General features: G+C 39.9%; 1 protein-coding gene across 9 annotated transcripts in view; it reads right to left on the minus strand.

Moving 5' to 3' along the window:
• Nucleotides 1-27,759, minus strand: part of KDM4C (lysine demethylase 4C) — a 416,633-nt gene that overhangs the window by 353,027 nt on the left and 35,847 nt on the right. For all 9 annotated transcript variants that reach the window (XR_009210974.1, XR_009210973.1, XR_009210972.1 and 6 more), the window contains exons 3-4: nucleotides 17,299-17,474; nucleotides 10,157-10,271 (exon numbers count right to left, since the gene is read on the minus strand). Coding sequence is in view for 6 of the 9 variants with exons in the window: in XM_032138252.2 (XP_031994143.1) it covers nucleotides 10,157-10,271; nucleotides 17,299-17,474 (291 nt within the window). In the remaining 3 variants the exon portion in view is untranslated. The remainder of the gene's footprint in view (nucleotides 1-10,156; nucleotides 10,272-17,298; nucleotides 17,475-27,759) is intronic.

The following is a 27,759-nucleotide window of genomic DNA, read 5'->3' on the forward strand; positions in this document are numbered from 1 at the left end:
GCCGTACCTGGCCACAATCTTCTATTGAGCTAGACATAAGAGATTTGAAAAATGTAAAATAATGTGACTCTTCTTACTAATTTTTTAATTAGGAAAATGCAGTCACCTTTTCTTTTTCTGTCTGCTCCTCTGTAACCTATAGTCACCTTGTATAAAATAATGTATGTTGATATGTAATGGACTGTTTTAATGAATTAAATATTTTTTAAATATTCTCTTAATTTCCTTTTTTTTTTTTTTTTTGAGACAGAGTCTTGCGTGAGCCACCACGCCCGGCCTTAATTTCTAATACAATAAAAAAGAATAGATATAACCTCCTTAAATGAAAGTTATTTGAGGTTCACAATAATTATTACGATTGTAACAGGGCCTTAAGACTGAAAGTTTGAGAACTACTGTCTTGGAGTAATAGAGTTCAGAAAAATGCACACTGGGGAAGGCACCTGAACCCTCTTCACCCTCCCCAAGCCTCTTGCTGTAACCAGACCATCTTGTTGCAGTCTGTTATTAGATCACAATATTTTTCACAGCTATTTTTCCAATGCCATGCACTCATCAGACCCTATGCTAGAGACTGAAGCTAGAGAGTACATGAGAAATGACACCTGTCACCAATGAACTCAGAGTCTACTGCAGAAGAAATAGCCACGAAAAGAAATACCACAAAAATAAATACAAGCAATCTTCATCCTCTGTTACCATTTTCCAAATATTTGCTATAATAATTTTTTACCCAATATTCACTGTCCAAATCAAAGACTCTCTATGATAGTGTCCACCAACAGAACTGTTTCAGCTGTATACAAACCTAGGTCAGAGAATATAGTCTGCAGCTAAGTTGTATCTCAGATGTTTTCCCAAAAGGATTATGTCTAGTGCCCATATTAAATATATCGGCATTACTGCTGTCATCTTCCCATCAGTATGAGTGAAAATGTCTCCTGAAAAAGTAGAAAAACCCAAGGAGAGAGTAAGTGAGCATATGAGACCTACAGAAGCCTACAAAGAGTTGGAAGTGATGGCGCTTACTGAAGGAAGGAGGCCCATCAGATATTAACTTGACATGTCCCAATCTCTTCAACATAGCAGAGTTGCTCCTGAAGAGCTTCACCATGTGACTCGAGATTTTGAAAAACTAGAGAAATTCCTTTTGCAGTGGACTCATACCCATTCTCAGGGTAGGAGACCAATGATTATCTCCTGGTACAGGAGAGGGTGGGGGACACCTTTGGAGATCTGGAGGCAGGAGCAACGAAGGAGCAACATGATTCAGTGAAGGAGCTGAGTTTCAAAGCAAGTGCAAAGTGGTCTGAAAGATCCAACAATAGTGTGAGATAGCAGAAGTTGAAGGTGACAGGTGGGGCAGCATCCCCTCACAGTGAAGTGTGGCTACCTTCCTCCAGTGACCTGCAGAAAACTATCATCAAAGATGGTTACACACACAGGAAATTCTCAGTCTTTATGAAATGCTATCCCATAGGTTTATTACAGAATCCAAAGGCTAAATTGCTCCATGGGTACTCTGACAATGAGAATAAGCTACCCCCTTTTGGTGCAAAACATTGGATCCAAGGGGCCACTGAAGACTGACCTGCATGTTACGCTATGAGGCATTTAAACTGGAAAGCCAGCATGATGGAGGATAGAGATGAGGATGAGGGGAGGAGCTATGTGTCGCCGCTCAGCAAAGGGAAAATCTTGCAAACACGACTTGAATACACACAATACACTGGGAGGTCCATCTAGGGTTATAGATTATGAAGATAACAGCATGAGCAAAACATGTAGAACTTCATTTTATACCTCTACTTAATGAAGCATTATCATGAGAAGAATCATCATTATGCTATACAATAGGTATTGCTAGAAATACAGCCCAAAATAGGACAGAACACAAGCCTGATGATCCTTTGTCACTGTACTAACGTAGGTAATGTTGATGTCTATTCTTAGCTCTCACACACAGAAAAAAAGAGATGTAGCTCTGCCTTCAAAGGTCGATGCAGGTGTACATGGCTACTGGCCATCTCAGTAATGTGATACCTTCTGTCTTTTCTACAGACATCTGCTGACTTGCAGGTCCTTTAGCCAAATCTTATTTTCTCTCGGTCCCTCTTTTATCTTTATCTTTGTGTGTTTGTTTTGTTTCCCAAAGAAACTCCCATGCTGCTTCTAACAGAAGGCTGAATATTTTAATGTAAAGGCAGTTAACAAAGGCTAATTAAAACTTCAGCGGCAGACCAGCCCTTAGTGAAACATAAAAAATATCCAGATCTTAAGTTCCTTATGTGTATGTACTGTTTCCAAAGAATCATCTAGGAGTTCCTCAGGACCAAAGATGGCTCCATTTCTGAGATCTTGTTTTAACTACAGAAGGGTCCTGAAATCACAAAACACTACGGTTTCTTCCTTGCAATGAATCAATGTAGTCAATTATATTAATCTCATCCTCCTGAGAATATTCCGGTTTTATTTATATCCCATCTGTCTCAAAAAGGATTTGTACACCCTTCCCCAAGAGCAAATAATTATCCTCCATATAAGGGGCTGACAAACATTTTCTGCAAAGAAACAGTAAATATATTAGGCTTTGAAGGCCATATAACCTGTCACAACTAAAGCACCTCTGCCAATGTAGCGCAAAAATATATAATATGCAAATGAAAAAGACTGGGCTCCAAGAAAGCTTTATTACAAAAACCAGCAAAAGGCAGAACTTGACAGCCAAACCCTACTCTTCAATATATACCCAAAGGCTGGATTCGCCCCATGCCTTTGAGAGTCTTGGCTTGGTTTTTTGGTTTTAAAAATAATACTTGCTTAAGTTGTGTTACTGTTGCCATAGGTTACTGTCCATGGTGTTCAGATTTTTTAGTATAACCTAAGGAAATCAAGCTCTGAAAGCAGCAGCAGAATAAAAGAGGGGCCAGCCGGGCACAGCGGCTCACGCCTATAATCCTAGCACTTTGGGAGGCCAAGGCAGGCAGATCACTTGAGGCCAGGAGTTAGAGACCAGCCTGGCCAACATGGCGAATCACGGTCTCTGCTAAAAATACAAAAATTAGCCAGGTGTAGTGGCATGCAGCTGTAATCCCAGCTACTCGGGAGGCTAAGGCAGGAGAACTGCTTGAACCCGGGGGCGAAGGTTGAGATCGCGCCACTGCACTCCCCCCTGTATGACAGAGCATACTCCATCTCAAAAAAAAAAAGAATGAAAGAGAGGCTAAGACCTGACAAAGGGCTAATATCCAGAATCTACAAAGAACTCAAACAAATTTACAAGAAAAAACAACCCCATCAAAAAGTGGGTGAAGGATATGAACAGACACTTCCCAAAAGAAGACATCTATGCAGCCAACAGACACATGAAAAAATGCTCATTATCACTGGTCATCAGAAAAATGCAAATCAAAACCACAATGAGATACCATCTCACATCAGTTAGAATGGCAATCATTAAAATGTCAGGAAACAACAGATGCTGGAGAGGATGTGGAGAAATAGGAACGTTTTTACACTGTTTGTGGGAGTGTAAATTAGTTCAACCACAGTGGAAGACAGTGTGGCAATTCCTCAAGGATCTAGAACTAGAAATACCATTTGACCCAGCCATCCCATTACTGGGTATATACCCAAAGGGTTATAAATCATGCTACTATAAGGACACATGCACACGTATGTTTACTGCTGCACTATTCACAACAGCAAAGACTTGGAACCAACCCAAATGTCCAACAATGATAGACTGGATTAAGAAAATGTGGCACATATACACCATGGAATACTATGTAGCCATAAAAAAGGAGGAGTCCATGTCCTTTGCAGGGACATGGATGAAGCTGTAAACCATCATTCTCAGCAAACTATCACAAGGACAGAAAACCAAACACCGCATGTTCTCACTCATAGGTGGGAATTGAACAATGAGATCACTTGGACACAGGGCAGGGAACATCACACACTGGGGCCTGTCGGGGGTTGGGGGGCTGGGGGAGGGATAGCATTAGGAGTAATATCTAATGTAAATGATGAGTTGATGGGTGCAGCAAACCAACATGGCACATGTGTACCCATGTATCAAACCTGCACGTTGTGCACATGTATCCTAGAACTTAAAGTATAATTTAAAAAAAAAAAGAGAGAGGCGAAGACACAAGCCAGGGGATTTCCAGGCCCTCTCCCTCTCCTGTCAAGGATGACTATTCTGATATAGACCTTTAAAAACACCCTCACCCCTAATTCCTATGCTATATCCCAGCTGGATCAAAACTACCATGGCACCTTCTCTGCTCCTTAAAAGATTTGCCTGGGGCTAAGAGACAAAATTCAGACTCTGGAACAAAGCAGGTGGGGCTGCTGTGGGGTCATGGGTCAGATCCACCACCCAGGCCCACAGCCCTGTCTCAGGCCCCTCTCCCATATCCCACAGCTGCTATTCGAGTTTTTTCTCATCCTCCTATGCTCCTGCTCAGCAAACAACCTGCAATTTCAGCAAAAATACTGACACTATTAGGTGTGGTCTCACCCTTTAATTTACCTAGCTCTGGTCCCACCTTTCACTCTCTCTCCTTTCACTGGAACTTAGTCATCAAAGCCAAGTCCAGATGCCATCCCCACTCCAGAAAGTCTTACTTGAATGCAGGCCTGCTCATATTGCCTCTCCTGCAGGCTGCAAAGAGTCAAGCCCACTGCACCAACTGTCCCTCCACCCCACTAAGTCTATGAACTACTTGAGAAGCAGGATTCGTATCCATCTTTGCACCTTACACAAATTACTTCTCTTATCTCCCCATACCCTCTCCAGGAACTCCCACCCCCACCAAAAAAAGGCTACGATTTTCTTACCATTCTTTTAAGATTAAGGGAAATAGCTACCACTAGAAATTCAAGGAAAAAGTAAACTGCAATTTGATGACTCTATAATTGCTTTCAAAATAATGCTATGAACCATAAGAAACCAGTTCTTGGTACAATTTAAATACTGAACTAAAGAATTAAACAATGTAAAGATAAGACAGTCAACAGCAAAACAATCTATGGGCTTTTTAAATGCACATTCATTACAATGAATTCAAACATTCCTGACAGTAAGCTATTATTACACTCACTCTGCATCATGCCCTTTAATGCACTCTTTTCTTTTGTTATTCTTCGTCTACCTCAAGGGGGGTAAATACAAGTTACTTTTCATTTGTTGAATTTAGTTGTCTTGAGTGTGATTGGTTTTGTTTACCAGAAGCAGTTTACAACACTCCTCTCATGTCTTTCTTTATGCTACAAAAGCATGAAAATGTCAGTCCAGCTCAGGAGCTGCTAAATGCTTCCACAGAGCCTGCAGAAATTCTATAAAATACTGCCTTGTAGGTCCTACCAAAATGATAGATTCCCAGCTCTAAAACCTGTAAACGATGAGGATGTTTTAAAACTGCGTGTTTACAAAGCAGTGGATTTTGTTCATTGGATTTTAATAACAAAAGTTACTCAAATCTGAAGTCTAAAGTCAATGTTCCCTTGAAGCAATGCCAATGAGTAAATGGCTTTCAAACACAAGCAGTAAATTGATAAGCACTGCAAACCAAAGTCCATCAACCTCATCTTTACAGTCAATGCTTATGCTATTTCACTACCAAATACATATAGCTAATTCAGGACATTTTTATATCAATTTTTCTGCAAATGATCCCAAACATGCTGCTTCTAGCTCTTAATTATATATACAAAAATAAGGGAACAGAAAGGTTAATTATCCTAAAAGGTGGTTTAAAAAAAAGAAAAAAAAAACTTAGATTGAGTTTTATTTTATTTTCAAACACTTAGACACACAACTTTCAGTCCAGGATCTGGATGACCCATCAGCTCAACCTTCTTCTCAGAAGCCTGAACATTTGCCAGGATACAACACACAGGAAGAAACTATGGAGAAGGTACAAAATACACCCATCAGCTCAGGGGCAATATGTAGTTGACAAAGACCTAGTTTTACATATTTCCATAACTATGATACTGACTATGCATAACGACTTCTCCAATACTGGTGTGGGAGATAAGAGCATGTCATGGCCCTCTTACTAGCCTCCCAACTTTGGAAAAGCACTTGACCCTCTCTGGGCCTCATGTTTTGTTAAGTGTAAAATGCCAACAGTACTCAAGCTGCCTCACCCATTCCAAAGGAAATCGCACAGAAGCTGGTTTAACAAGGCAAGATGCCACATTCCTTAAGGAAGCCTACTGGTAAGAGCATAAAGATACCAGACCCACACAAACGTTTCCAATATGCCCACTCCCATCTGCCCACATCCCCCACCATCAATTTCCTACATGTTCTACTTGCTGCCACACCCTTCCCAGACAATTGCTCTAAGCACTAGAAGCTGCTCTTGGCCTCTCTCTGAGCCCTCACCTTTATCACACATGTGCATAACTTGCGCCTGCCTATGGGCCACATCTAATGACCTGCCCACAACAGCTAAACTTACATTTAGCTCATAAGAAATTTATTATCGCCAAAGAATAAATCAGCAAAGAATACACTTGAAACTGAAACAAACAAAAATCTACGATTTAATACAAGGTACAATTTGAAATTGGTAGTCTAGATGTGGCTTGTGCTAAAAGAAACTGAAATGATCCTTCTGGAAAGCAATATTGGAAATGCTTCAAAAGCCAAAAAACTGTAAAAACCTTCTCAACTCTTTGGGGGTAAACATGAACACGCATGCAAACACAGGCATGCATATATACACACACTCACATAAAACAGAAAGACCAAAAGGAAATCATAAAAAGGTTATTCCTGGGCAGGGTGCGGTGGCTCACACCTGTAATCCCAGCACTTTGGAAAGCTGAGGTAGGCGGATCACAAGGTCAGGAGATCGAGACCAACCTGGCCAAGATGGTGAAACCCCATCTCTACTAAAAATACAAAAATTAGCTGGGCATGGTGGCGCGTGCCTGTAATCCCAGCTCCTCGGGAGGCTGTGGCAGGAGAATAGCTTAAACCAAGGAGTTGGAGGTTGCAGTGAGCTCAGATAGTGCCACTGCACTCTAGCCTGGGCTATAGAGTGAGACTCTGTCTCCAAAAAAAAAGGCTATTCCTGCTGTTTGATAACCTTATGAGCAATTTTTAATTCTCTTCTTCATGTTTTTCTGTATTTTTCAATTTTCCTACATGTACATATACTACTTTAATAAACAATACATTCTCAACATAGAGATTACTTATACTAGTAAAAATTCAGATGCAGAATGAGGAAAGGCTATTTTTTTAACTTTTATTTTTATTATTTCAAACATATACATATTTAAAACACCAGTCTGTCATCTAGCTTCAATTATAAATATTTTGCTGGGCTGGGCACAGTGGCTCACACCTGTAATCCCAACACTTTGGGAGGCTGAGGAGGGAGGATCGCTTGCGCCCAGGAGTTTGAGACCAGCGTGGGCAACATAGGAAGACCCTGTCTTTACAAAAACATTTTAAAAACTAGCTAGGCATGGTGGCGCCTACAGGTAGTCCCAGCTACATAGGAGGTGGAGGCAGGAAGACTGCTTGAACCCAGGAGGTCAAGGCTTCAGTGAGCCATGATCATGCCATTGCATGCCAACCTGGGTGACAGAGCAAGACTGTCTCAAAAAAAAAAAAAAAAAAGTGTGTGTGTGTATGTGTGTGTGTGTGTGTGTGTGGCCAATCTTCTTTCATCTATATCCATTCAACTTTATTTTCTTAAGTAATTGAAAAACAAATCCCAACCCTCATGTTATTTCAATCAGATATCCTTTAATATGCATCTTTAATTGATAAGTTAAGAAAATTACATAGCCATCATTCCATCCAATATGACAATTCTACAATATCATATAATGTCTTCAAAAATAAGAATGGTCTTTGAAATAACAGTGTTCAGCAATTAAAAATTCATACTTGAAATTGTGCTACTACTTCATACGCAGGATATATAAAGAAGTATAAACCAATAAGAATCGCTAAAACCACAGAAAAGGGAACTTAAGCCAAAAAAAAAGGAAAGCATGACAAAAAAGAAAAGTGTATAAGAGACTTCACTAAAGGGGAAATCCAGGCACTTCACTAAAGGGGAAATCCAAAGAGTCAGTGAACATAAGGGGAAAAAATCATAATGCAACTTAAAACCAAAAGATACGACTACGCACACCAACAGAATGGCTAAAATTAAAGAAATGACAATATCAAGTGTTAGGGAGGATGTGGGGCAAAGGAAACTTGAAAACATTGCTATAGGAAGTGTAAGCTGGAAAAAACGTTTTCTTCTAAAGCTAACCATGTATATATAAGGTATATAAGAAGGTATAAGGTATGAAGTATAAGAAGCCAGTCATAAAAGAATGTACGCTGAATGATTCTAGTTATATAAAATTCAGAAACAGGCCACACTGAGCTGTACTGTTAAACAAAAGAAGAAAATGATTACCTTCAAGTCGGAATATCTAGTTACCTTTGGAGGAAAAGGGGAGCCTATAGTAGGTAACAGGGCAGGTAAAGGAATTCTACGGTGCTAGTAATGTTTTCCTCAGTGTCAGAAATGGTACACAGGTGTTCACTTTACAATAATTCATAAAGCTCTAGGTTTATGTTCTATGCATTTTCTAGCTTGTTTTATATTTCAAAATAAAAAAGGTTTTAAAATAATATAATAATGGAATTAAGGCAAGGATTATTAATGAATCATAGATGCCAAATCCACCGAATGAAAGGCTGTTGGGGACAGATAGTCACCTAATATTTTAGTATACCCCACAGATCACTTATTAGTTACAAAGGGGAATCCTTGACTGAATCCTTAAAGGAGGGCGGCGGGGGGCAGTTATAACATTACTGGGAAAATTTGAATATGGTCTATACACTAGATAATATTATATAAATGTTAAACTCTCTTGTAATTAAAAGATACATACTTATATAATTCAGGGTGAACTATCGTGATGGCTGCATCATACATCAAAGAAAGAAAGACAGAAACAGAGATAAAGAGACAGGAAGAAACATTAAGCAAATACGGCAAAATATTAACTACAGATCAAGTATCCCTTATCCATAATGCTTGGGCCCAGAGGTATTTCAGATGTCAGATTTTTCCCCATTTTGGAGTATTCGCATTATACTTACAGGCTGAGCATCCCTAATCTGAAAAATCCAAAATGCTCCAAAATCCCAAACTTTTTGAGCTTCAACACGATGCTCAAAGGTCATGCTCAAAGGAAATGCTCATTGGCGCATTTTGGATTTTGGATTTCTGGATGAGGGATGCTTAACCTGTACTGGTGAACCTAAGTGAAGGGTATCCAGGTGTGCATTGCACTAGTTCCACCTTTCGGCAGATAAGAAATTTTTCGGAAGAAAATAACAGGCCAGGCCTGGTAGTTCACACCTCTAATCCCAGCACTTTAGGAGGCCGAGGCAGTTAGATCTCTTGAGCTCAGGAGTTCAAGACCAGCCTGGGCAACATACTGAGACCCCGTATGTTTTGAAATAAAAATTTCAAGAAATAATAAAATAAATTAAAAAAGAAAATAATGAGAGAGAGCATAGAAGGTTTCAAAAGACAAAGAACTTTCAGAATTAGGGTTTTAAAATATCAGGAAAAGGCAAAAAGAATTAGAATATAACCAATGAATTACGCCCCCATTAAAACGGCTAGACTGTAATAACATGTACTTTTTTAAAAAAAGAAAAAAATGATTACAATTTGTTTGTGAAAAAAAGGACAATACAAGACTGTTCAAATATAACTTTTTTTTAATGATTGAGGGAAAGTACTGGAAAAATATATCTAAAATACTGCTTCTGCTTTAAGGTGTCAGTATAATGGATCATATTTCCTGTTTTCCAAACATTTTTATAATGTATTTTTGCTTTAAAAAGTTTTAATGTAATGAAAAGATCAGCCAGATAACCACATACCATGTTACTACTGAACAATTTCAGGTATTTGTACAATTATCTAGCTTCAGTTTGAAAAATACCAGCAGCGGAAATCCTACTGAATATTTCCTGTTGTCCTTTGAGGAATTATGGATCACCCAAAAGCACAACAAAAGAACACTTCTAAACTGCTTAAATGGTAACAAAACTGTCACATCCAATGATCCTTTACAAAACTCACTGTAAATATGAATGTACCTCATCATATATGCTCCCGTTAATATCTGCACCATAGATGGGTGCCACAAAAGTTAAGTTCTTCCAGTACTTCCGCTCCAAATCTTCGTAATCCAAGTATCTTGGAGTACAATATCTGTAAAAGGTAGATGACAAAAAAGTACAAACCAGTAAGTCAGTTTTAGAGTTTTTCCCACTAAATTGATTTAAATCACTTTCTAAAACAAAATCCTACCAAAACGCAAATACTGCGTGTTGTCAAATCTAACAAGTAAACATACAAACTGATTTACATAGCTATCTGAATATTCTTAAGATTGCTAAATAACTCAGTATCACTTTACATTTTATTAGAAAACTACTTTCATGAAAACAACAACAGAAGCAGAACAGTAGTTTAAAAGTCATTATTTTAGCTTTCAAAGTAATTTTAAAATCTTTAATCAACTAAACTACGCTAAGAAATTTTACATATTTATATAAAAACGACATAACACTTAGAGAAACACTGACAAACAATAATCTCGCTAAAAATCCAAGAAAGTAAAGTTAAAATAAGATATTTTACAGTTATTAGATTGGTAAATGCTGAATATATTAATGGCAAGAAAATAGTGACACCTCTTAGACAACTAGAGTGGGAATATAAACTGGCAAAACCATTCCAGCATATAATTTTTCTACACATATAAAAAGCTTTTTAAAAATTGATATATTTGACCCAAAATCTAAATGTAGAAATGCACCCTAACAACAGAGAGATGTGTACAATGACAGTTGACCCAGGATGTTTGCTGCAGCATTAATTGAAAACACAAGTTTATATCCATCATCTAGTAATTAGCTTAAAAAAATACAGAATATAAAACAAGATAGATCTTTCAAGATACTGACGTCAAATTCTATCCACAGTGAATAAATCAGGTTACATAACAGTGTGTATACTATATCCTATTCACATTTAAAAAAACCTGTAATTGTATATTAAGTCATCAGAAAGAAATGTACGCCAAATTATTAATATTAATGGTTATCTCTCACATAGAAATTACAGAAAAGCACTTACTTCTCTGTATTATTAGGAATTTGAACAATAATCTTACCACAAAAAAGGAATACCAATGTTTCTTCTGGAAGAAAATAAGCAAAGAAAGAAACAAATGAGAATATAATGAAGCAAAGTTAAAAAGGTATTTAGCAGTAGTAGAATCCCTATAAAGCATACAGGACATTTTAGATTGACTATAGAATAACCGACATCTACACTCACTATACTGGGGACTCCAAACTAGTTATCTGTGTAACAAGAATACCAAATAATGTAACAACTGTATTCAAAATACCAAACAACTTAATTTAACAAGTGTATTTAAAATATAGAACAATTTGAATTTGCCCAGAACACTAGAATCTAAAGCACAGTCAAAAACAAAAAGGATGGGCATGGGATGGGTGTGGTGGCTCACACCTGTAATCCCAGCACTTTGGGAGCCCAAGGCAGGAAGATCATTTGAGCTCAGGAGTTCAAGGTCTGCCTAGGTAGTGAGACTCTCTCTCTATTTTCTAAAGAATTAAAAAATTTTTTTTTAATATTTTTGTTTTGCTTTGTTTGGAGACAGAGTCTCACTCTTGTTGCCCAGGCTGGAGTGCAGTGGCATGATCTCGGCTCACTGAAACCTCCACCTCCCAGGTTCAAGGGATTCTCCTGCCTCAGCCTCCCCAGTAGCTGGGATTACAAGCATGCACCACCATGCCTGGCTGATTTTGTATTTTTAGTAGAGATGGGCTTTCTCCATGTTGGTCAGGTTGGTCTCGAACTCCCGACCTCAGGTGATCCGCCTGTCTCGGCCTCCCAAGTCCTGGGATTTACAGGCGTGAGCCACTGCGCCCAGCCTTAAAAATGTTTTTAATAAAAAGGATTAGCATGAAAGCACCATTAATCTGTCATCATTCCACCACTTCTGCTAGTAGGTTCCAGTAGTATTGGGAATTCCAGGCACAAGCTAAGCAAGCTAACTAAAGGTCAGAGTCAGGTGACAGAGACAGGTGTACATTCCTATTCCCCGGAGAAGGGATCCCCAATCCCCAGTACGGGTCCGCGGCCTGTTAGGAACCGGGATGCACAGTAGGAGGTCAGTGGCAGGTGAGCATTACTGCCTGAGTTCCACCTCCTGTCAGATCAGTGGCATTAGATTCTCATAGGAGTATGAAACCTGTTGTGAACTGTGCATGTGAGGGGTCTAGGTTGCACACTCCTTATGAGAACCTAATGCCTGATGATCTGAGGTAGGACAGTTTCATCCCGAAACCATCCCGCCACCCCCATCCATAGAAAAATTGTCTTCCATGAAACCAGTCCCTTGCCAAAAAGGTTGGGGACCACTGCCCCAAAACACAAAATAATCAGAAAGGATAAGATAGCAGAGACGCTGTTTATTAGGACTTCTACAGAAACTTTCAAGATTTTTGGAAATTGAAGCCCTAATCTGCTTTACACCATATACCAAGACCAATCTATCACTATGTACTCAATCAGTAACAAATTTTTTTTTTTTTTTTTTGAGAGTCTTGTTCTGTCACCCAGGCTGGAGTGCAGTGACATGATCTCAGCTCAACGCAACCTCCGCCTACTGGGTTCAAGCGATTCTCCTGCCTCAGCCTCCCGAGTAGCTGGAATTAACAGGCACGTGCAGTATCAATTTTTTAAAATTCATAACTCTAAGAAAAATAAAGTTTGGTATTGTCCATTGAAGTTAAATTCTAAAATCCTTAAATATATTAAACAAATATTAATTCTAAACAAAATAAATGACTTGGCTAGTACCTGATCAGAGTCCTTCTAATGGACTGTCCTTCCTAATGGACAATCACAGCTATTCCACAAATCCAGTGTAAATTTGCCCAATACTGATTCAACCGTATCTTCTTACCCAGAACCTCTCACTCACTGCAGTACAGTTCTTAAAAGGTGAGTTCCAGGGCCAGGCTACCCATGTTTAAACTGAGGCTTCCATTCATAAGCCACATAACCCTAGACAAGGGGCTGAATTTCTCTGGAACTCAGTTTTTCCTCTAAAAAAATAGGGATAAAAACAGGAAGCTTGTTGTGAGGGCTCCATCAGATAATTATGGAAAGCACGTGGCTCTGTGCCTAGAGGAAAGTACACATCAGTAATGTTATTCATATTACCTACCATTATAAATTTTTATATTACAGTTATATTAGAAATCTCTAGGTTTTCTTTGGACTACATTGCATTATCAACCAAATGAGCATGTCATCTTCTCTACTGCTAAGACTAAGTACATTATAGATGGTGTACCAATGCCAGGTCATGTGCTAAAGAAAAAAACAGATGAATGGAAAGATCCCAGCACTTTGGGAGGCCGAGGTGGGCAGATCAGAGGTCAGGAGTTAGAGACCAGCCTGGCCAACATGTTGAAACCCCATCTCCATTAAAATATAAAAAATTTAGCTAGGCATGGTGGCACGCACCTGTGGTCCCAGCTGCTCGGGAGGCTGAGGCAGGAGAATCACTTGAACCCAGCAGGCGGAGGTTGCAGTGAGCCGAGATCACGCCACCGCACTCCACCCCGGGCAACAGAGCGAGACTCTGTCTCAGAAAAAAAAAAAGACAGACCAGCAGAAAACCTCTTGTCTCCAACAAAAATTAATCTCATAACATGACCATTCCACAATCAGGTGATCCTGGCACAGCTCTGTGTTGACAAGTAAGAGCACTGGTTCTGGAGGCTTAGAAATCCATTTCCTTGGCATTTGAAATAAATTTCTACATGAAACTGGCAGAAGAAATACAAAAAAATATGAATTTCAAAAGTTGTTTAACATTACAACAATTATAATGAAACTAGTCCAAATCAAAAGACAAATTAACTTTATTTATTTTTTATTTTTTATTTTTTATTTTTTTTTTTGGAGACAAGGTCTTGCTCTGTCACCCAGGCTCGGGGGCAATGGTGCAATCACAACTCACTGAAGCCTCGGCCTCCCAGGCTCAAGTAATCCTCCTGCCTCAGCTTCCTGAGTAGCTGGGACTACAGACACATGCCACCATGCATGTTAATTTTTTATTTTTTTTAGAGACAGGGTCTCACTTTGTTGACCAGGCTGGTCTTGAAACTCCTGGCTCAAGCAATTCTCCCACCTCAGCCTCCCAAAGTGTTGGGACTACAGGTGTGAACCACTGTACCCAGCGTAAATTAACTTCAAAAGAAATAAAATTAAAGCTAGAAATAATTTTTCAAATAATTTCCCATAATGGTTACATTTTACAACTAAAAAAAAACCAAAAATTTTTTAAATCATCTCTAAACCCCAGAATGTCAAGAAATGTATATTCTGTTAATAAGTAAATCTTTACAATTTGCCTAAAAATTTATCCCATTTTAAGTGGATTTTAGTTTTTGTAACACTATTTATTCATTTGAAAAAGCACCTACCATATCCCAGATACTATACCAAGCACTGTGTACACAGTGATACACAAAACAATGTCACCTGAATGGCTATCTTCAGAAAGTGTAAATCTACAACCAAGCCAGTAGAGTAATAATTTAACAGAGATATGTATAAAATTTGTACTCAGTAAAATTATCTCGAAGTAGAAAACCGATACCATGCTGAAATAATCAAATGGGCTAGAGAGGATGATCAAAGTTTCTTTATAACAAGAGAAGAAAGAACTTAAAGGCTCAAGTCTTAATAATATTTTGAATTGCCAAGTAATACTAACAATGATTGCCTCTTAGAGTTAAATTTATATATTGCTATATTTGAATTTTTATTTATTTTTTTCAAGACAGGGTCTCGCCCTGTCACCCAGGCTGGAGTACAATGGTGCAATCACGACTCACTGTAGCATCGACCTCCCAGGCTCAAGCAATCCTCAGCCTCCTGAGTAGCTGCAACTACAGGCACATACCACCTGCCTGGCTAATTTTTTGTATTTGTTGTAGAGACCGGATTTTGCCATGTTATCCAGGCTGGTCTCGAACTCCTGGGTTCAAGCATTCCACCTACCTCGGCTTCCCAAAGTGCTGGGATTACAAGTGTGAGCCACCATATCCAGCCTATTTTTGAAATTTTAAATAAGCACATATTACTTTTGTAACTGGTAGAAATGTTTCTGACCATCCTTCAAAATCCATCTCAACAGTGCCTACAAAATGAAATTACGCATTCCTTACGAACAACCACAGAAGCCTTGTATTCCTTTGAAACCTCATAGCACTTTGTACCTTTCCTATGGCAGTTCTGATAATTATCAAGAGTATTAACAATAGTTTTTAGTAAGTATAATCTGATTACTTTTAAGTACAAATTATCCCTTGAAATATCAAAGGAGCCAAGCAGAGTTATTACTCAGTGACCTAACCTATTCAATTAACACTTTAAGAGGGACACTGGAAATGGGCACTAAAACATAGTAACAGAAAACAGTCAATAGTTTATACTCGTAAACAGGTTTAATTGCCTCTGCAATCTTGCATCAACAGCATTGCACTTATAAAAGAATTCTGGAAGAGTTCAAAAGAAAATGCTTCCAATCTTTGTTGAAAGTTTCATGTTCTCGATTAATAAGATCTGAAAGAATAAAACTCTATTAATACCTACCCAAAAAATTCAAAAGAAATGATTCAAACTATATTAAACATAAAATTTTCAATTTCTTTGGAATAGCCAGAATGTTCCACAGTAGGAATTTAACATGCAGAAATAAGAGTCTTCAAGTAGCATCATGTGCTTACAATGTCAAATATAATTTTTCTAAAGGAAGATACCTACATTCATCCAAAGTCTTAATCTCATTCACACCCAACCAGGGAATTCGGAAACTATGATTTTTGGTTGGTCTTTCAGGTTTGTTTTTGTAAGATTTATGCTTTCATCTGGGGCCTTAATTATCATATCAGAATTTTTTAAAAGAAGTTTAACAATAATAATTGTGACAACATTTAAATATACCCACAAATTCATTGACACTCCTCCCTTCAAGAAGTAGAGCTTCATTCTCCTCCCCTTGAGTGTAGGCTACACTTAACAACTGGCTTGTAACAAACAGAATATGGCAGATGTGACAGTGTGTCACTTCTGAAACAGGGCAAGGAAAGACATGTGGCTTCCTTCTTGCTGTCTCTCTCGGATCACTTGCTCTGGGAGAAGCCAGCTGCCATGACATGAAGAGCAGTCCATATGACAAGGAACTGAGGACCCCATGAAAAGCTATGAAAGGAGAGCACTCTTGTAAGAGAATCTTCCAGCCACAATTGAACGCTCAGATGACTGTAGCCCAGCCAACATGCTAACTGCAACCTCACGAGACCCTGAGGCAGAATCTGAAGGTCAGATTCCTGACCTTCAGAAATTATGGCTTGGTTTAAGCAGCTAAGATTTGGGATAATTTTTTTTTTTTTTTTTTTTTTGAGACGGAGTTTCACTCTTGTTGCCCAGGCTGGAGTGCAATGGCGTGATCTCGGCTCACTGCAACCTCTGCCTCCCGGGTTTAAGCAATTCTCCTGCCTCAGCCTCCTGAGTAGCTGGGATTATAGGCACGCACCACCACGCATGGTTAATTTTGTAGTTTTAGTGGAGACGAGGTTTCTCCATGTTGATTGGACTGGTCTTGAACTCCCAACCTCAGGTGATCCACCTGCCTCGGCCTCCCAAAGTGCTGGGATTACAGGCATGAGCCACTGTGCCTGGCCAATTTGGGATAATTTGTTACACAGCAATAAATAACTAATGCAATGGTGGCCTTTCAAGTCACTGAAGGTTTGCTTTTAAAAGTACTAATCTTCTAATACATATAAATCATTTAAGGCTTAAACATTATCAAACACACACCAAAAAAACTGCCCAACAAACATGAATCGTGTAGAATCAAAAACTCATGGCAACTATAGGATAAGAAGTTCCACTTATAGCTACTACGAATGAGATAATAAAATAAAGAGCAATTTCTTTAAGTCAAATGTTCAGGCAACCACCTAAAGAACAGAAAACAGAAACAGTTCAATGAAGGGTGAAAAATTGCATGGGAGACTCCTGCTTTTCATTTATAAGCTCCTGTGTCTACTTTGTTTCTTAACATATTTACATAAATCTTTGAAGGAAACAGAAATAGCAAACTGATTCTACTCACTTGCCACTGTTGGCCAGCTGCCTGAACTCCTTCACAGTCATCGCTTTTTTCTGGATGTTGTACTGAGTGAAGAGTCCTGACTGCCCTGTGACCATCTGCTGAATTGGTGCTGGAATGAGCAAATTATCAATGTCATCATAGCACTGTCTTGGCTTCCACTCCTTAGGAGGAATCACCTAAAAATAATGAAATAAAATATCATCTTGAAAATACTCCAAGTAATTTAGGTTTTAAGTATTCTGATAAAATACAACTGAAGAATTTCTCAGTCTCTCTATGACAAATGTGAAAAAAAAGATGAATATTTGCAATAAAGCAATATGATGTTATTCAATAGCAAAATTTATTGAGTACTCACTATCCCAAACACTGTACTTGTATTAAACTCATTTTGAGTAGGTCCTATTAACATCTTGATTTTAAAGATAAAATTGAAAGACACACAGAAGTAAAATAATTTGAAGTTAAAATGGCTAAAGACTACTTGAGCTGAAATTCTAATTAAAACAGTTTGAATTCACACCGAGTGGTTATGTTAACCTGCCTCTCAATAGATGAAATTGGCAGGGTGCAGTGGCTCACAACTGTAATCCTAGCACTTTGGGAAGCCGAGACAGGCAGATCACCACGTCAGGAGTTCAACACCATTCTGGCTAACATGGTGAAACCCTGCCTCCACTAAAGATACAAAAATTAGCTGGGCGTGGTGGCACGTGCCTGTAGTCCCAGCTACCCGGGAGGCTGAGGAAGGAGAATCGCTTGAACCCAGGAGGCAGGGGTTGCAGTGAGCCGAGATCGCGCCACTGCACTCCAGCCTGGGTGATAAAGCGAGACTCTATCTCAGGAAAAACAAAAAAAAGACAAAATTATGTTTACATAAATAATTTCTTCCCCAAAGAAGTTCATCTTTATTGAATATGATCTAAGTCCCTAACTATGTGCTGTTTATATTACTATGAGAAAAATACGTAAATATATAGTCAACATTATATTCTTTTTTTTTTTTTTTTTTTTGAGACGGAGTCTCACTCTGTCACTAGGGCTGGGGTGCAGTGGCACAATCTCAGCTCACTGCAACCTCCGCCTCCCTGGGTTCAAGCGATTCTCCCACCTCAGGCTCCCAAGTAGCCAGGATTACAGGCGCCTGCCACCATGCCCAGCTAATTTTTGTATTTTTAGTAGAGACAGGGTTTCCCCATCTTGGCCAGGATGGTCTTGAACTCCTGACCTCATGATCCACCCGTCTCAGCCTCCTAAATTGTTGGGATTACAGGCATGAGCTACCACACCTGGCCAACATTATATTCTTAATAGATTTCTCACACAATATGGTGATAGCACAGTGGTATGCTAGTAGATCTTTAATAACCAGCTTTCCAGAAAGGTGGAGGAAACCTTGATTTGTAGCTTTTACCTGTTTCCACGGTATATTACTCCCACCATGGCCAATCTGAACCTACCAACGTGACATCACTACATAAGCAGCTGGGAAGAGATGTGCACTATCAACTCTCAAATGCCAGTATAAGGTGCCTCAGCACACCAGTGTTTGCCTGTAGTATTTAAGTACTTAATTACTAAGAGTGAAAAGATCCAGAAAACATTAAGACCAAAAATACATATTGATAGGATTTAAAATTAGAAGGTAATAGCCAGGCATGGTGGCTCACATCTGTAATCTCAGCACTTTGGGAGGCCGGGATGGGTAAATCACTTGAGGCCAGGAGTTCTAGACCAGCCTGGCCACTATGGTAAAACCCGATATCTACCAAAAATACAAAAATTATCTGGGCATGGTGGCAGGCACCTGTAATCCAAGGTACTCGGGAGGCTGAGGCAGGAGAATCACTTTGAACCCGGGAGGTGGATGCTGCAGTGAGCCAAGATCACACCACCACACTCCAGCCTGGGTGACAGTCCGTCTCATAAATAAATAAATTGAATTAAATTAAAATAGAACGTACAACGTCATGAAGTAATTCATGATCTATTGCTGGAATTTTTCTTTTTTTTTTCTTTTTATTTTTGTTACAGATGGGGTTTCGCCATGTTGCCCAGGCTGGTCTCAAATTCCTGAGCTCAACTGATCTGCCTGCCTTGGCCTCCCAAAGTGCTGGAATTACAGGGATGAGCCACTGCACCTGGCCACTTTACCACCTTTAGAAGTTGTTTTAATTATTTTAAAACAAACTGTTTTTTTTTTTTTGAGACAGAGTTTTGCTCTTGTTGTCCAGGCTGGACTCCAATGGCCCAATCTCAGCTCACCGCAACCTCCACCTCCCGGGGTCAAGCGATTCTCCTGCCTCAGCCTCCCAAGTGGCTGGGACTACAGGCCTGCACCACCATGCCCGGCTAATTTTTGTATTTTTAATAGGATGAGGTTTCACCATGTTGGCCAGGATCGTCTCGATCTCTTGACAGCATGATCCACCCACCTCTGCCTCCCAAAGTGTTGGGATTACAAGCGTGAGCCACCGTGCCAGGCCTTAAAAAATCTTTTTAAGGTTTTTTATTGAAAAACAGCACACATGTAGAAAATGCATAATCGCAAGCACACAGCTCTGTGAATTACTACAAAGCAAACACCAAACGACCTACTGCCCAGGTGTAAGAGGCAAAATATTGCTGACACGACACAGGCCCTCCAAGCGCCATTTTCCAACTACATCTTCCCTATTGCCCAAGAGGTAACCACAATTATGGTGTTTATGGCAATCACTTCATTGCTGGGCTTTAGTTTTATGCTTCTATATGCATACCTATACACCAGTTTTGCGAACATATAAAAATGTAACCCTACGGTATATACTACTTGAGGTTTATCTTTCATACTTCACTCATATTTTGTGAGATTTAAACATAATGGCCTAGGCCAGACACGGTGGCTCACTCCTGTAATCCCAGCACTTTGGGAGGCCAAGGTGGACAGATCACCTGAGGTCAGAAGTTTAAGACCAGCCTCGCCAACATGGTGAAACCCCATCTCTACTAAAAATACAAAAATTAGCCAGGTGTGGTGGTCAATGCCTGTAATCCCAGCTCCTCTGGATACTGCGGCAGGTGAATTGTTGCAGTGAGCTGAGATCACACCACTACACTACAGCCTGAGTGACAGAGTGAGACTCTGTCTCAAAATAAATAAATAAATAAACAAATAAATAAATAAATGTAACAGCCTATGTAGCTGAAGTTCATTGATTTTCATTCCTACTCAGTATTTTGTCTTATAAATATTTATGTATTTACAAACTGATAACCATTGGTGGTCATGTGGCTTTTTCTAATTATTGGCTATTGCAAATAATGCTATTAATATTCTTGTACAGATATTCTAGTGCATATATGCACATGGGTCTCTAAAAACATCCATGCATACACAGACACCTCTAAGAATCAAATTACTGACACATAGGATACGTGTAGTTCAAATTTCATAGATATTGCCAACTGTTGCCAAAGTGGTTGTACGAATTTGCACTCCCAAATGCAACATACGAGAGTTCCCATTCCTCCACATCTTCATCATCACCTAATACTGTCCATCATTTAACCTTTAGTCTTTCTGTTAAGTGTACAATGGTACTCAAGTGTGAATTTTATCTGTATTTTCCAAATAAATGAAGAAAGAAAACTTTCAATCCGTATGTTTACTGAACTTACTGATACTTTTTTTTTTTTTTTGAGACAAAGTTTCTCTTTTGTTCCCTAGGCTGGAGTGCAGTGGTGCGATATCAGCTCACTAGAACCTCCACCTCCCGGGTTCAAGCAATTCTCCTACCTCAGCCTCCCTAGTGGCTGGGATTACAGGTGCCTGCCACCACGCCCAGCTAATTTTTTGTATTTTTGTAGAGACAGGGTTTCACCATGTTGGCCAGGCTGGTCTCGAACTCCTGACCTCAAGTGATCCACCCGCCTCAGCCTCCCAAAGTGCTGGGATTACAGGCATGAGCCACCGCGCCCAGCTCACTGATACTCTCTTTTATAAAGTACTTATTCAAGTCTCTTTATCATTTTACTATTGCACTGTTGGGTTTTTTCTTATTAATGTATATAGGTCTTTTATATATTCTTTTATATATCCAAGGAGAATACTCTTCAATGTGCATGTATATATGTAGGCATATACAGAGAGAGAGAGACAGAGAGAGAGCATGTGTGCACAAGAGCATGTAAATATCTTCTCTTATCCTGTAACTTGCCCTCCAATCTTTTTTTTTAAGAGACAAGGTCAGGCTGGGCACGGTGGCTCACGCCTGTAATCCCAGCACTTTGGGAGGCCAAGGCAGGTGGATCACGAGGTCAGGAGATCCAGACCATCCTGGCTAACACAGTGAAACCCCATCTCTACTAAAAAAAATATATAAAAAATTAGCCGGGCGTGGTCGTGGGCGCCTGTAGTTCCAGCTACTCTGGAGGCTGAGGCAGGAGGCAGAGCTTGCAGTGAGCCCAGATCGTGCCACTGCACTCCAGCCTGGGGACAGAGCGAGACTCCATCTCAAAAAAAAAAAAAAATTTCCCTACTCGAGGACATAAAAACGGTCTACTTTATATTCTAAGACCGTTAAAGTCTTATCTTTCACATTTAGGTCTACATGTACCTATAACTGTGAAACTCAAGTCAAGCGTCATCAGATAAAGAAACTTGGGGTCAGGAGATGAGTAACTTGGCCAATGCTATACAGCTTATAAGTGAGAGTTGTTAGCTCAAAAAAAATAAAACCACCTCACAGTGACCTGTCAATTTTACCTTAATTTTCATCAGCAATATAAGGATACTACATATTTTATATCCTCCAAGGTATGTTCGTTTAAAACGAGAATTCTGTCCAGGAACAGTGGCTCACGCCTGTAATCCCAACACTTCAGGAGGCCGAGGCCGGAGGATGACTTGAGCTCAGGAGTTCGAGATAAGCCTAGGCAACATGGCGAAAGCTCATCTCTACAAAAAAAATACAAAAATTAGCCAGGTGTGGTGGCACACGCCTATAGTCCTAGCTACTCAAGAGGCTGAGGTGGGGCAACTGCTTGAGCCCGGGAGGTCAAGGCTGCAGCGAGCCAAGATCACACCACTGTACTCCAGCCTGGGTGACAGAGCAAGACCCTGTCTCAAAAAAACTAAATAAAAATAAATTTAAAAATAAAATAAAATAGATACATATATATTCATAGTATATGTTACTGAAATCACATCCTCATTATTTTATGTAACTTTTTTTTTTTTTTTTTTTTGAGACAGGGACTCTGTTGCCCAGGCTTGAGTATAGTGGCATGATCGCAGCTCACGGCAGCCTGGACCTCTCAGGCTCAAGAAATCCTCCCACCTCAGCCTCCCAAGTAGCTAGGACTACAGGCACATGCCCCTACACTCAGTTAATGTTTTGTTTGTTTGCTTGCTTGCTTTTTGAGATGGAGTCTCACTCTGTTGCCCAGGCTAGAATGCAGTGGAGCAACCTCGGCTCACTGCAACCTCAGCCTCTCAGGTTCAAGTGATTCTCGTGTCCCAGCCTCCCGAGGAGCTGGGATTACAAAGGTGCACCACCACATCCGACTAATTTTTGTATTTTTAGTAGAGACAGCATTTCACCATTTGGCCAGGCTGGTCTCAAACTCCTGGCCTCAAGTGATCCACCCACCTCGGCCTTCCAAAGTGCTGGGATTACAGGCGTGAGTCACTGTGCCTGGCCTTTTTTATTTATTTATTTATTTTTTTTTTTTGAAAAGATGTGGTCTCGCTATGTTGCCAGGGCTGGTCTCAAACTCATGGGCTCAAGCAATCCTCCCACCTTGGCCTCCCAAAGTGCTGGGATTACAGGCGTGAGCCACCATGTCCAGCCACACTCAATATTTGAAAAGAATATGAACAACCAGACTATATGAATATGAATAACCTTACTACATTGTCTTGACATATTGAAAGGGGAGGGGCACTGTATTTAAGAATGTTATAAAAACGAACTTTTTTCCTCAGAAATAAGCCAGAATAATAATAAAAGAATGGAACATAGATTTATTCAGGCTCTTCATTAGCAATAAAGATATCCACAATCAAAATTAATATTATGTGTAGAATTAAATGTCTTTCTGTTTTGTAAAAAAAAAAAAAAGAAGAAAAAAGGAAGTTGCTTGCCTATAAAATATTTTGCAGCAATTTTCTAAAGACAGAGAAGGAAGGCACACAATAAACTTACGAAAATCCAAATATAACCTTGTGCTTTTTCTGTACAAGTTCATTTAAATTAAAGAGTTCGAATGGAATATATTTTCAGAAGTTCAGCTCTATAACAAAAATCTTATTTTAACTATAATTTGAAATCCTAAGACATCAGATTTTTTTGCATAGGGAAACACAACATACTGAGGTCTTTAAAAGATTCCAAAGTTAAATCTTTATGTTTAGTGAATCTAAATGAGGGAAAGCCCTTCCTCCTGAAGTTCACCTTCCTGGTTATATCAAAACAGAATATACCTTCTTTTATCAACATCCCCGCAAACCCAGCCTGGCCCCTATTCCCTGAGAAACTTTCTGCTAAAATGTGCATTTGCACTACTTGCCTTGAAATAAATTGCAATTTCTACCATCTACCTAGTGAGCAAGGAGGAGGAAGAGAAAGAGTGGTGCTGCTTACAATCTTTCTTCACCTTGTGAGCAAAGATAGCTATTTGCACTCTCTAGGCTGTTCATAAAACTGCATGATGTGCATATGCTACAGTCCAGGACAATCTATGTTCAGATTTCTGTTGGGGACCAATTTCACCCACTTCATATACAAAAAAAGTTCATCATAATCTCCTTCCACAAAAACAGTACAAGTTTTACATGTGAAGAGACTGCCACTCTTTTCACTTTCCCAACCTGACCATCAACTTTGTAGACAAAGTGTCCAACCTTCCACTCAAAAAATAAATGTTAAATTTAAAGCACGAATCTAAAATATGGGAAAGAGAAAAACTAAGACTGTCATCTGAAGCTAAAGTCACTACTGTTGGACCTACTCGACCAATTTCTTCAAATCATAAATTAAAACCAATTCATTAAATCTTGTCAACAGTGGATTAACGGGCCGGGCACAGTGGCTCAAGCCTGTAATCCCAGCACTTTGGGAGGCCAAGGTGGGAGGATCACTTGAGCTCAGGAGTTCAAGACCAGTCTGGGTAACACAGCAGACCCCATCTCTACAAAAAATAAAAAATAAAAAAAACTACCCAGGCGTGGGTAGTCCCAGCTACTTGGGAGGCTGAGTCCCAGCTACTTGGGAGGCTACTTGCTTGAGCCTGGGAGGTCAAAGCTGCAGTGACTCACGATCACACCACCCAGCCTAACAGGGCAAGACCCTGTCTCAAAAAAAAAAAAAAATAGTGCATTAACAAAGAACATCATGGGTGGCTCGGTTCCCCAGGACTAGCCCCCAAAGCAAACCAGCTTCATTAATGCAGTCTTGATTTTTATAATATGATTTGATTTGGTACAGTTTTATACATATGCTACTACTGCAACTTCCAGAACAAGAGGGAAAGTAAGTAAAACTGAGCTGATGTGACTTGACGTCAAAGATGGCAAAAATGATTTGAAACAGTTCGTTGTATTCCTAATAATGAGTAATAGGAAATTATCACAGGACTGAGTAAATTAATGTCTCCAACTTTGTCAATGAGTCTCAATTTTAAAAATGAGGCACGGTCTGGACTCAGGTGTGTTTTGTAATCATAGTTCTCATTAACTTTATTCAGTTACATAATGAAGACAGCGACGCAGGTGTGCTCTGTGTGCATGCAGCTCCCTTGTGAGGGTAGCTGCTGTTTCCTCTTCTAAAGTTACTGAACATGCCACCCTACCTCACAGGACACTCTACTAATCTCAGTGGAACACAGTACATGTCTTCCAGAAACAAAAGTGGGAGAGAACAGGACAAAGGGCTGCATTCAGAGCCCAGAGAAGAGAAGAGATGGTTATCCCCAACCTCTGCCCTCCGCCTCCTGGGTTCAAGTGATTCTCCTGGCTCAGCCTCCCGATTAGCTGGGACTACAGGCGCCCACCATCAAGCCCGGCTAAAATTTGTATTTTTGGTAGAGACAGGGTTTCACTATGTTAGCCAGGCTGGTCTCGATCTCCTGACCTCAAGTGATCCGCCCACCTCGGCCTCCCAAAGTGCTGGGATTGCAGACGTGAGTGAGCCCCACACCTGGCCCAAATGAGTTTTTTTTTTTTTTTTTAGAAGCATGTGACTGTTTATTTGAAGTTGTAAATAAAGGAATGGACCCTGTTGATAAAATGAAACTAGTAGAATCTTTGTGCCAAGTTTTACAGTCTGCTGGGTTTTTCAGCATTGACCAGGAAGAAGATGTTGACTTCCTGGCCAGATTTTCTAAGTTGGTAAATGGAATGGGACGAGATTTTTTTTTGATGAGCTAACCCAATAAAGAAGTTAAACTAAGGATAGCTCATCTGAGAAAGTCATTACAAAGCTTTAGTTTCCGTTTGTTTTCTCTTTATCTTGTTTCCTCTCTCTCTCACCCACCCCTAATTAATTTTCACTCAACTTAATATTCCCAAATTTCAAAACATTTTTAGGAAGGGGCCAGGGGCCGTGGCTGATGCTTATAATTCCAGCAATTTGGGAGGCCAAAGCGGGCAGACCACTTGAGTCCTGGTGTGCAGGACCAGCCTAGGTAACATGGTGAAACCTTGGCTCTACAAAAAATACAAAAATTAGGCAGACATGGTGGTGCATACCTGTAATCCCAGCTAATTGCGGGGCTGAGGGAGGGGGATCGCTTGAACCTGGGAGTTCCAGACTGCAGTGAGCCAATATCATGCCACTGCACTCCAGCTTGGGTGACAAAATGAGACTCTATCTCAAAAAAAAATCAAAAACAAAAAAATTTTCTAGGAAGGGCATGAACTTTAACAAGATACATGTCTGGGCATGGTGGCTCGTGCCTATAATCCCAGCACTTTGGGAGGCCAAGGAAGGCGGATCACTTGAGGTCAGGAGTTCGAGACCAGCCTAGCCAACATGGTGAAACCCTGTCTCTACTAAAAATACAAAAATTATCCAGGCATGGTGGTACACGCCTGTAATCCCAGCTATTCAGGAGGCTGAGGCAGGAGAATAGGTTGAAACCAGGAGGCAGAGGTTGCAGTGAGCTGAAATCGTGCCTCTGCACTCCAGCCTGGGCAACGGAGTGAGACTCTGTCTCAAAAAGAAAGAACAACAACAACAAAAATACACAACCTAATTACAGGCCTCGGGGCGCAGATACCAGAAACAGTAAAGTAGTGGGTTACAAGGAGCATCAGGTCCATTTGCAGGAGGAGTTGAACACCAATCCCAATAGTTCTGGAAGTTCTCTCCTCAACTATCTTCTGTTTTCCATGTTATCTGATCTCCATAGCTGGGGACTTCAAGGAGAACCCTTTACATAAGGGCAACCGAGTGGTTCAGCCTGGCAGTAGGCTCTGTCAGGGCTCAGGGATTTATGCAGTGATACTGACAAGTCTACAGAAACCCAGATTATAAATTTAACATTTAGAACAATAATAAATTGAAATAAGTGCAATGAAATATATTCTTCCATGGGAAATTTTTTAATTAAAATAGACTTACGTTATAGAAGGGACATACAAACCATCTCAAGTTGGACGATGAATTATATTATATAGTGGATCTCTCTCTCTCAAAGATCTTACTTTGAACCTATGCATGCAAATGTGCAATGCAGTCCTCAGCACCTCACTGACCACCCCTATGACTCAGGCATGTCGCTTACACCCACAATGCTTAAGTCCCTACCATTTTTTTTTTAAGAATATTATCTGGCACCTGTAAGAATAAGATAAGATGATATTTTCAAACATATCCAGACCAAAGACAACTTCTCCCATCTTCACTGGTCTGGGTCACCACTGGCTCCTCACTAGATAAATATAACTATCCCAGACAAGGTGCTTTATTTGTGCTCTGCCCCCACAACACCAATTCATTCTTCATGTAGGAGCCAGCGTGATCTATTCAAAATAATGTCCCAAAAATAGCAAAAGAAAGAAACAAACAGCCACCATATCTTCCTCTCCCACTTTAAGCCTGTCAGTGTTTCCCTCTACACTTAAAATCCCAAATGCCTTACTATAGCCAGACAAGTCCACTGACCACCTTCCTATTCCTCCCAGCCACAAAGTACAGGTCAGCCTCCAGGCCGCTGGACTTGCTATTCTTTCTGTCCCCATATCTTGAAAAGACTGGTTTATTTTTATCCTTTGGATCTGTGCTTAAATGTCCTTATTTCATCATTCTAAGATGCTACCACTAGAATGTAAGCTCCATGGGGGCAGGAACATTGTATGTTCTGCTCCCCCACATCCCTACCTCTAGCACCTGGCATAGTGTCTGGCACATAGCAGGCACTCTCCACATTTGTTGAACAAATAACCAGAAAGAAAAGAGAATAGGCAAATGAAGAGAG

The sequence above is a fragment of the Hylobates moloch genome, unplaced genomic scaffold (genome assembly GCF_009828535.3).
Source record: "Hylobates moloch isolate HMO894 unplaced genomic scaffold, HMol_V3 SCAFFOLD_19, whole genome shotgun sequence".
In the NCBI taxonomy this organism is placed as follows: Eukaryota; Metazoa; Chordata; class Mammalia; order Primates; family Hylobatidae; genus Hylobates; species Hylobates moloch.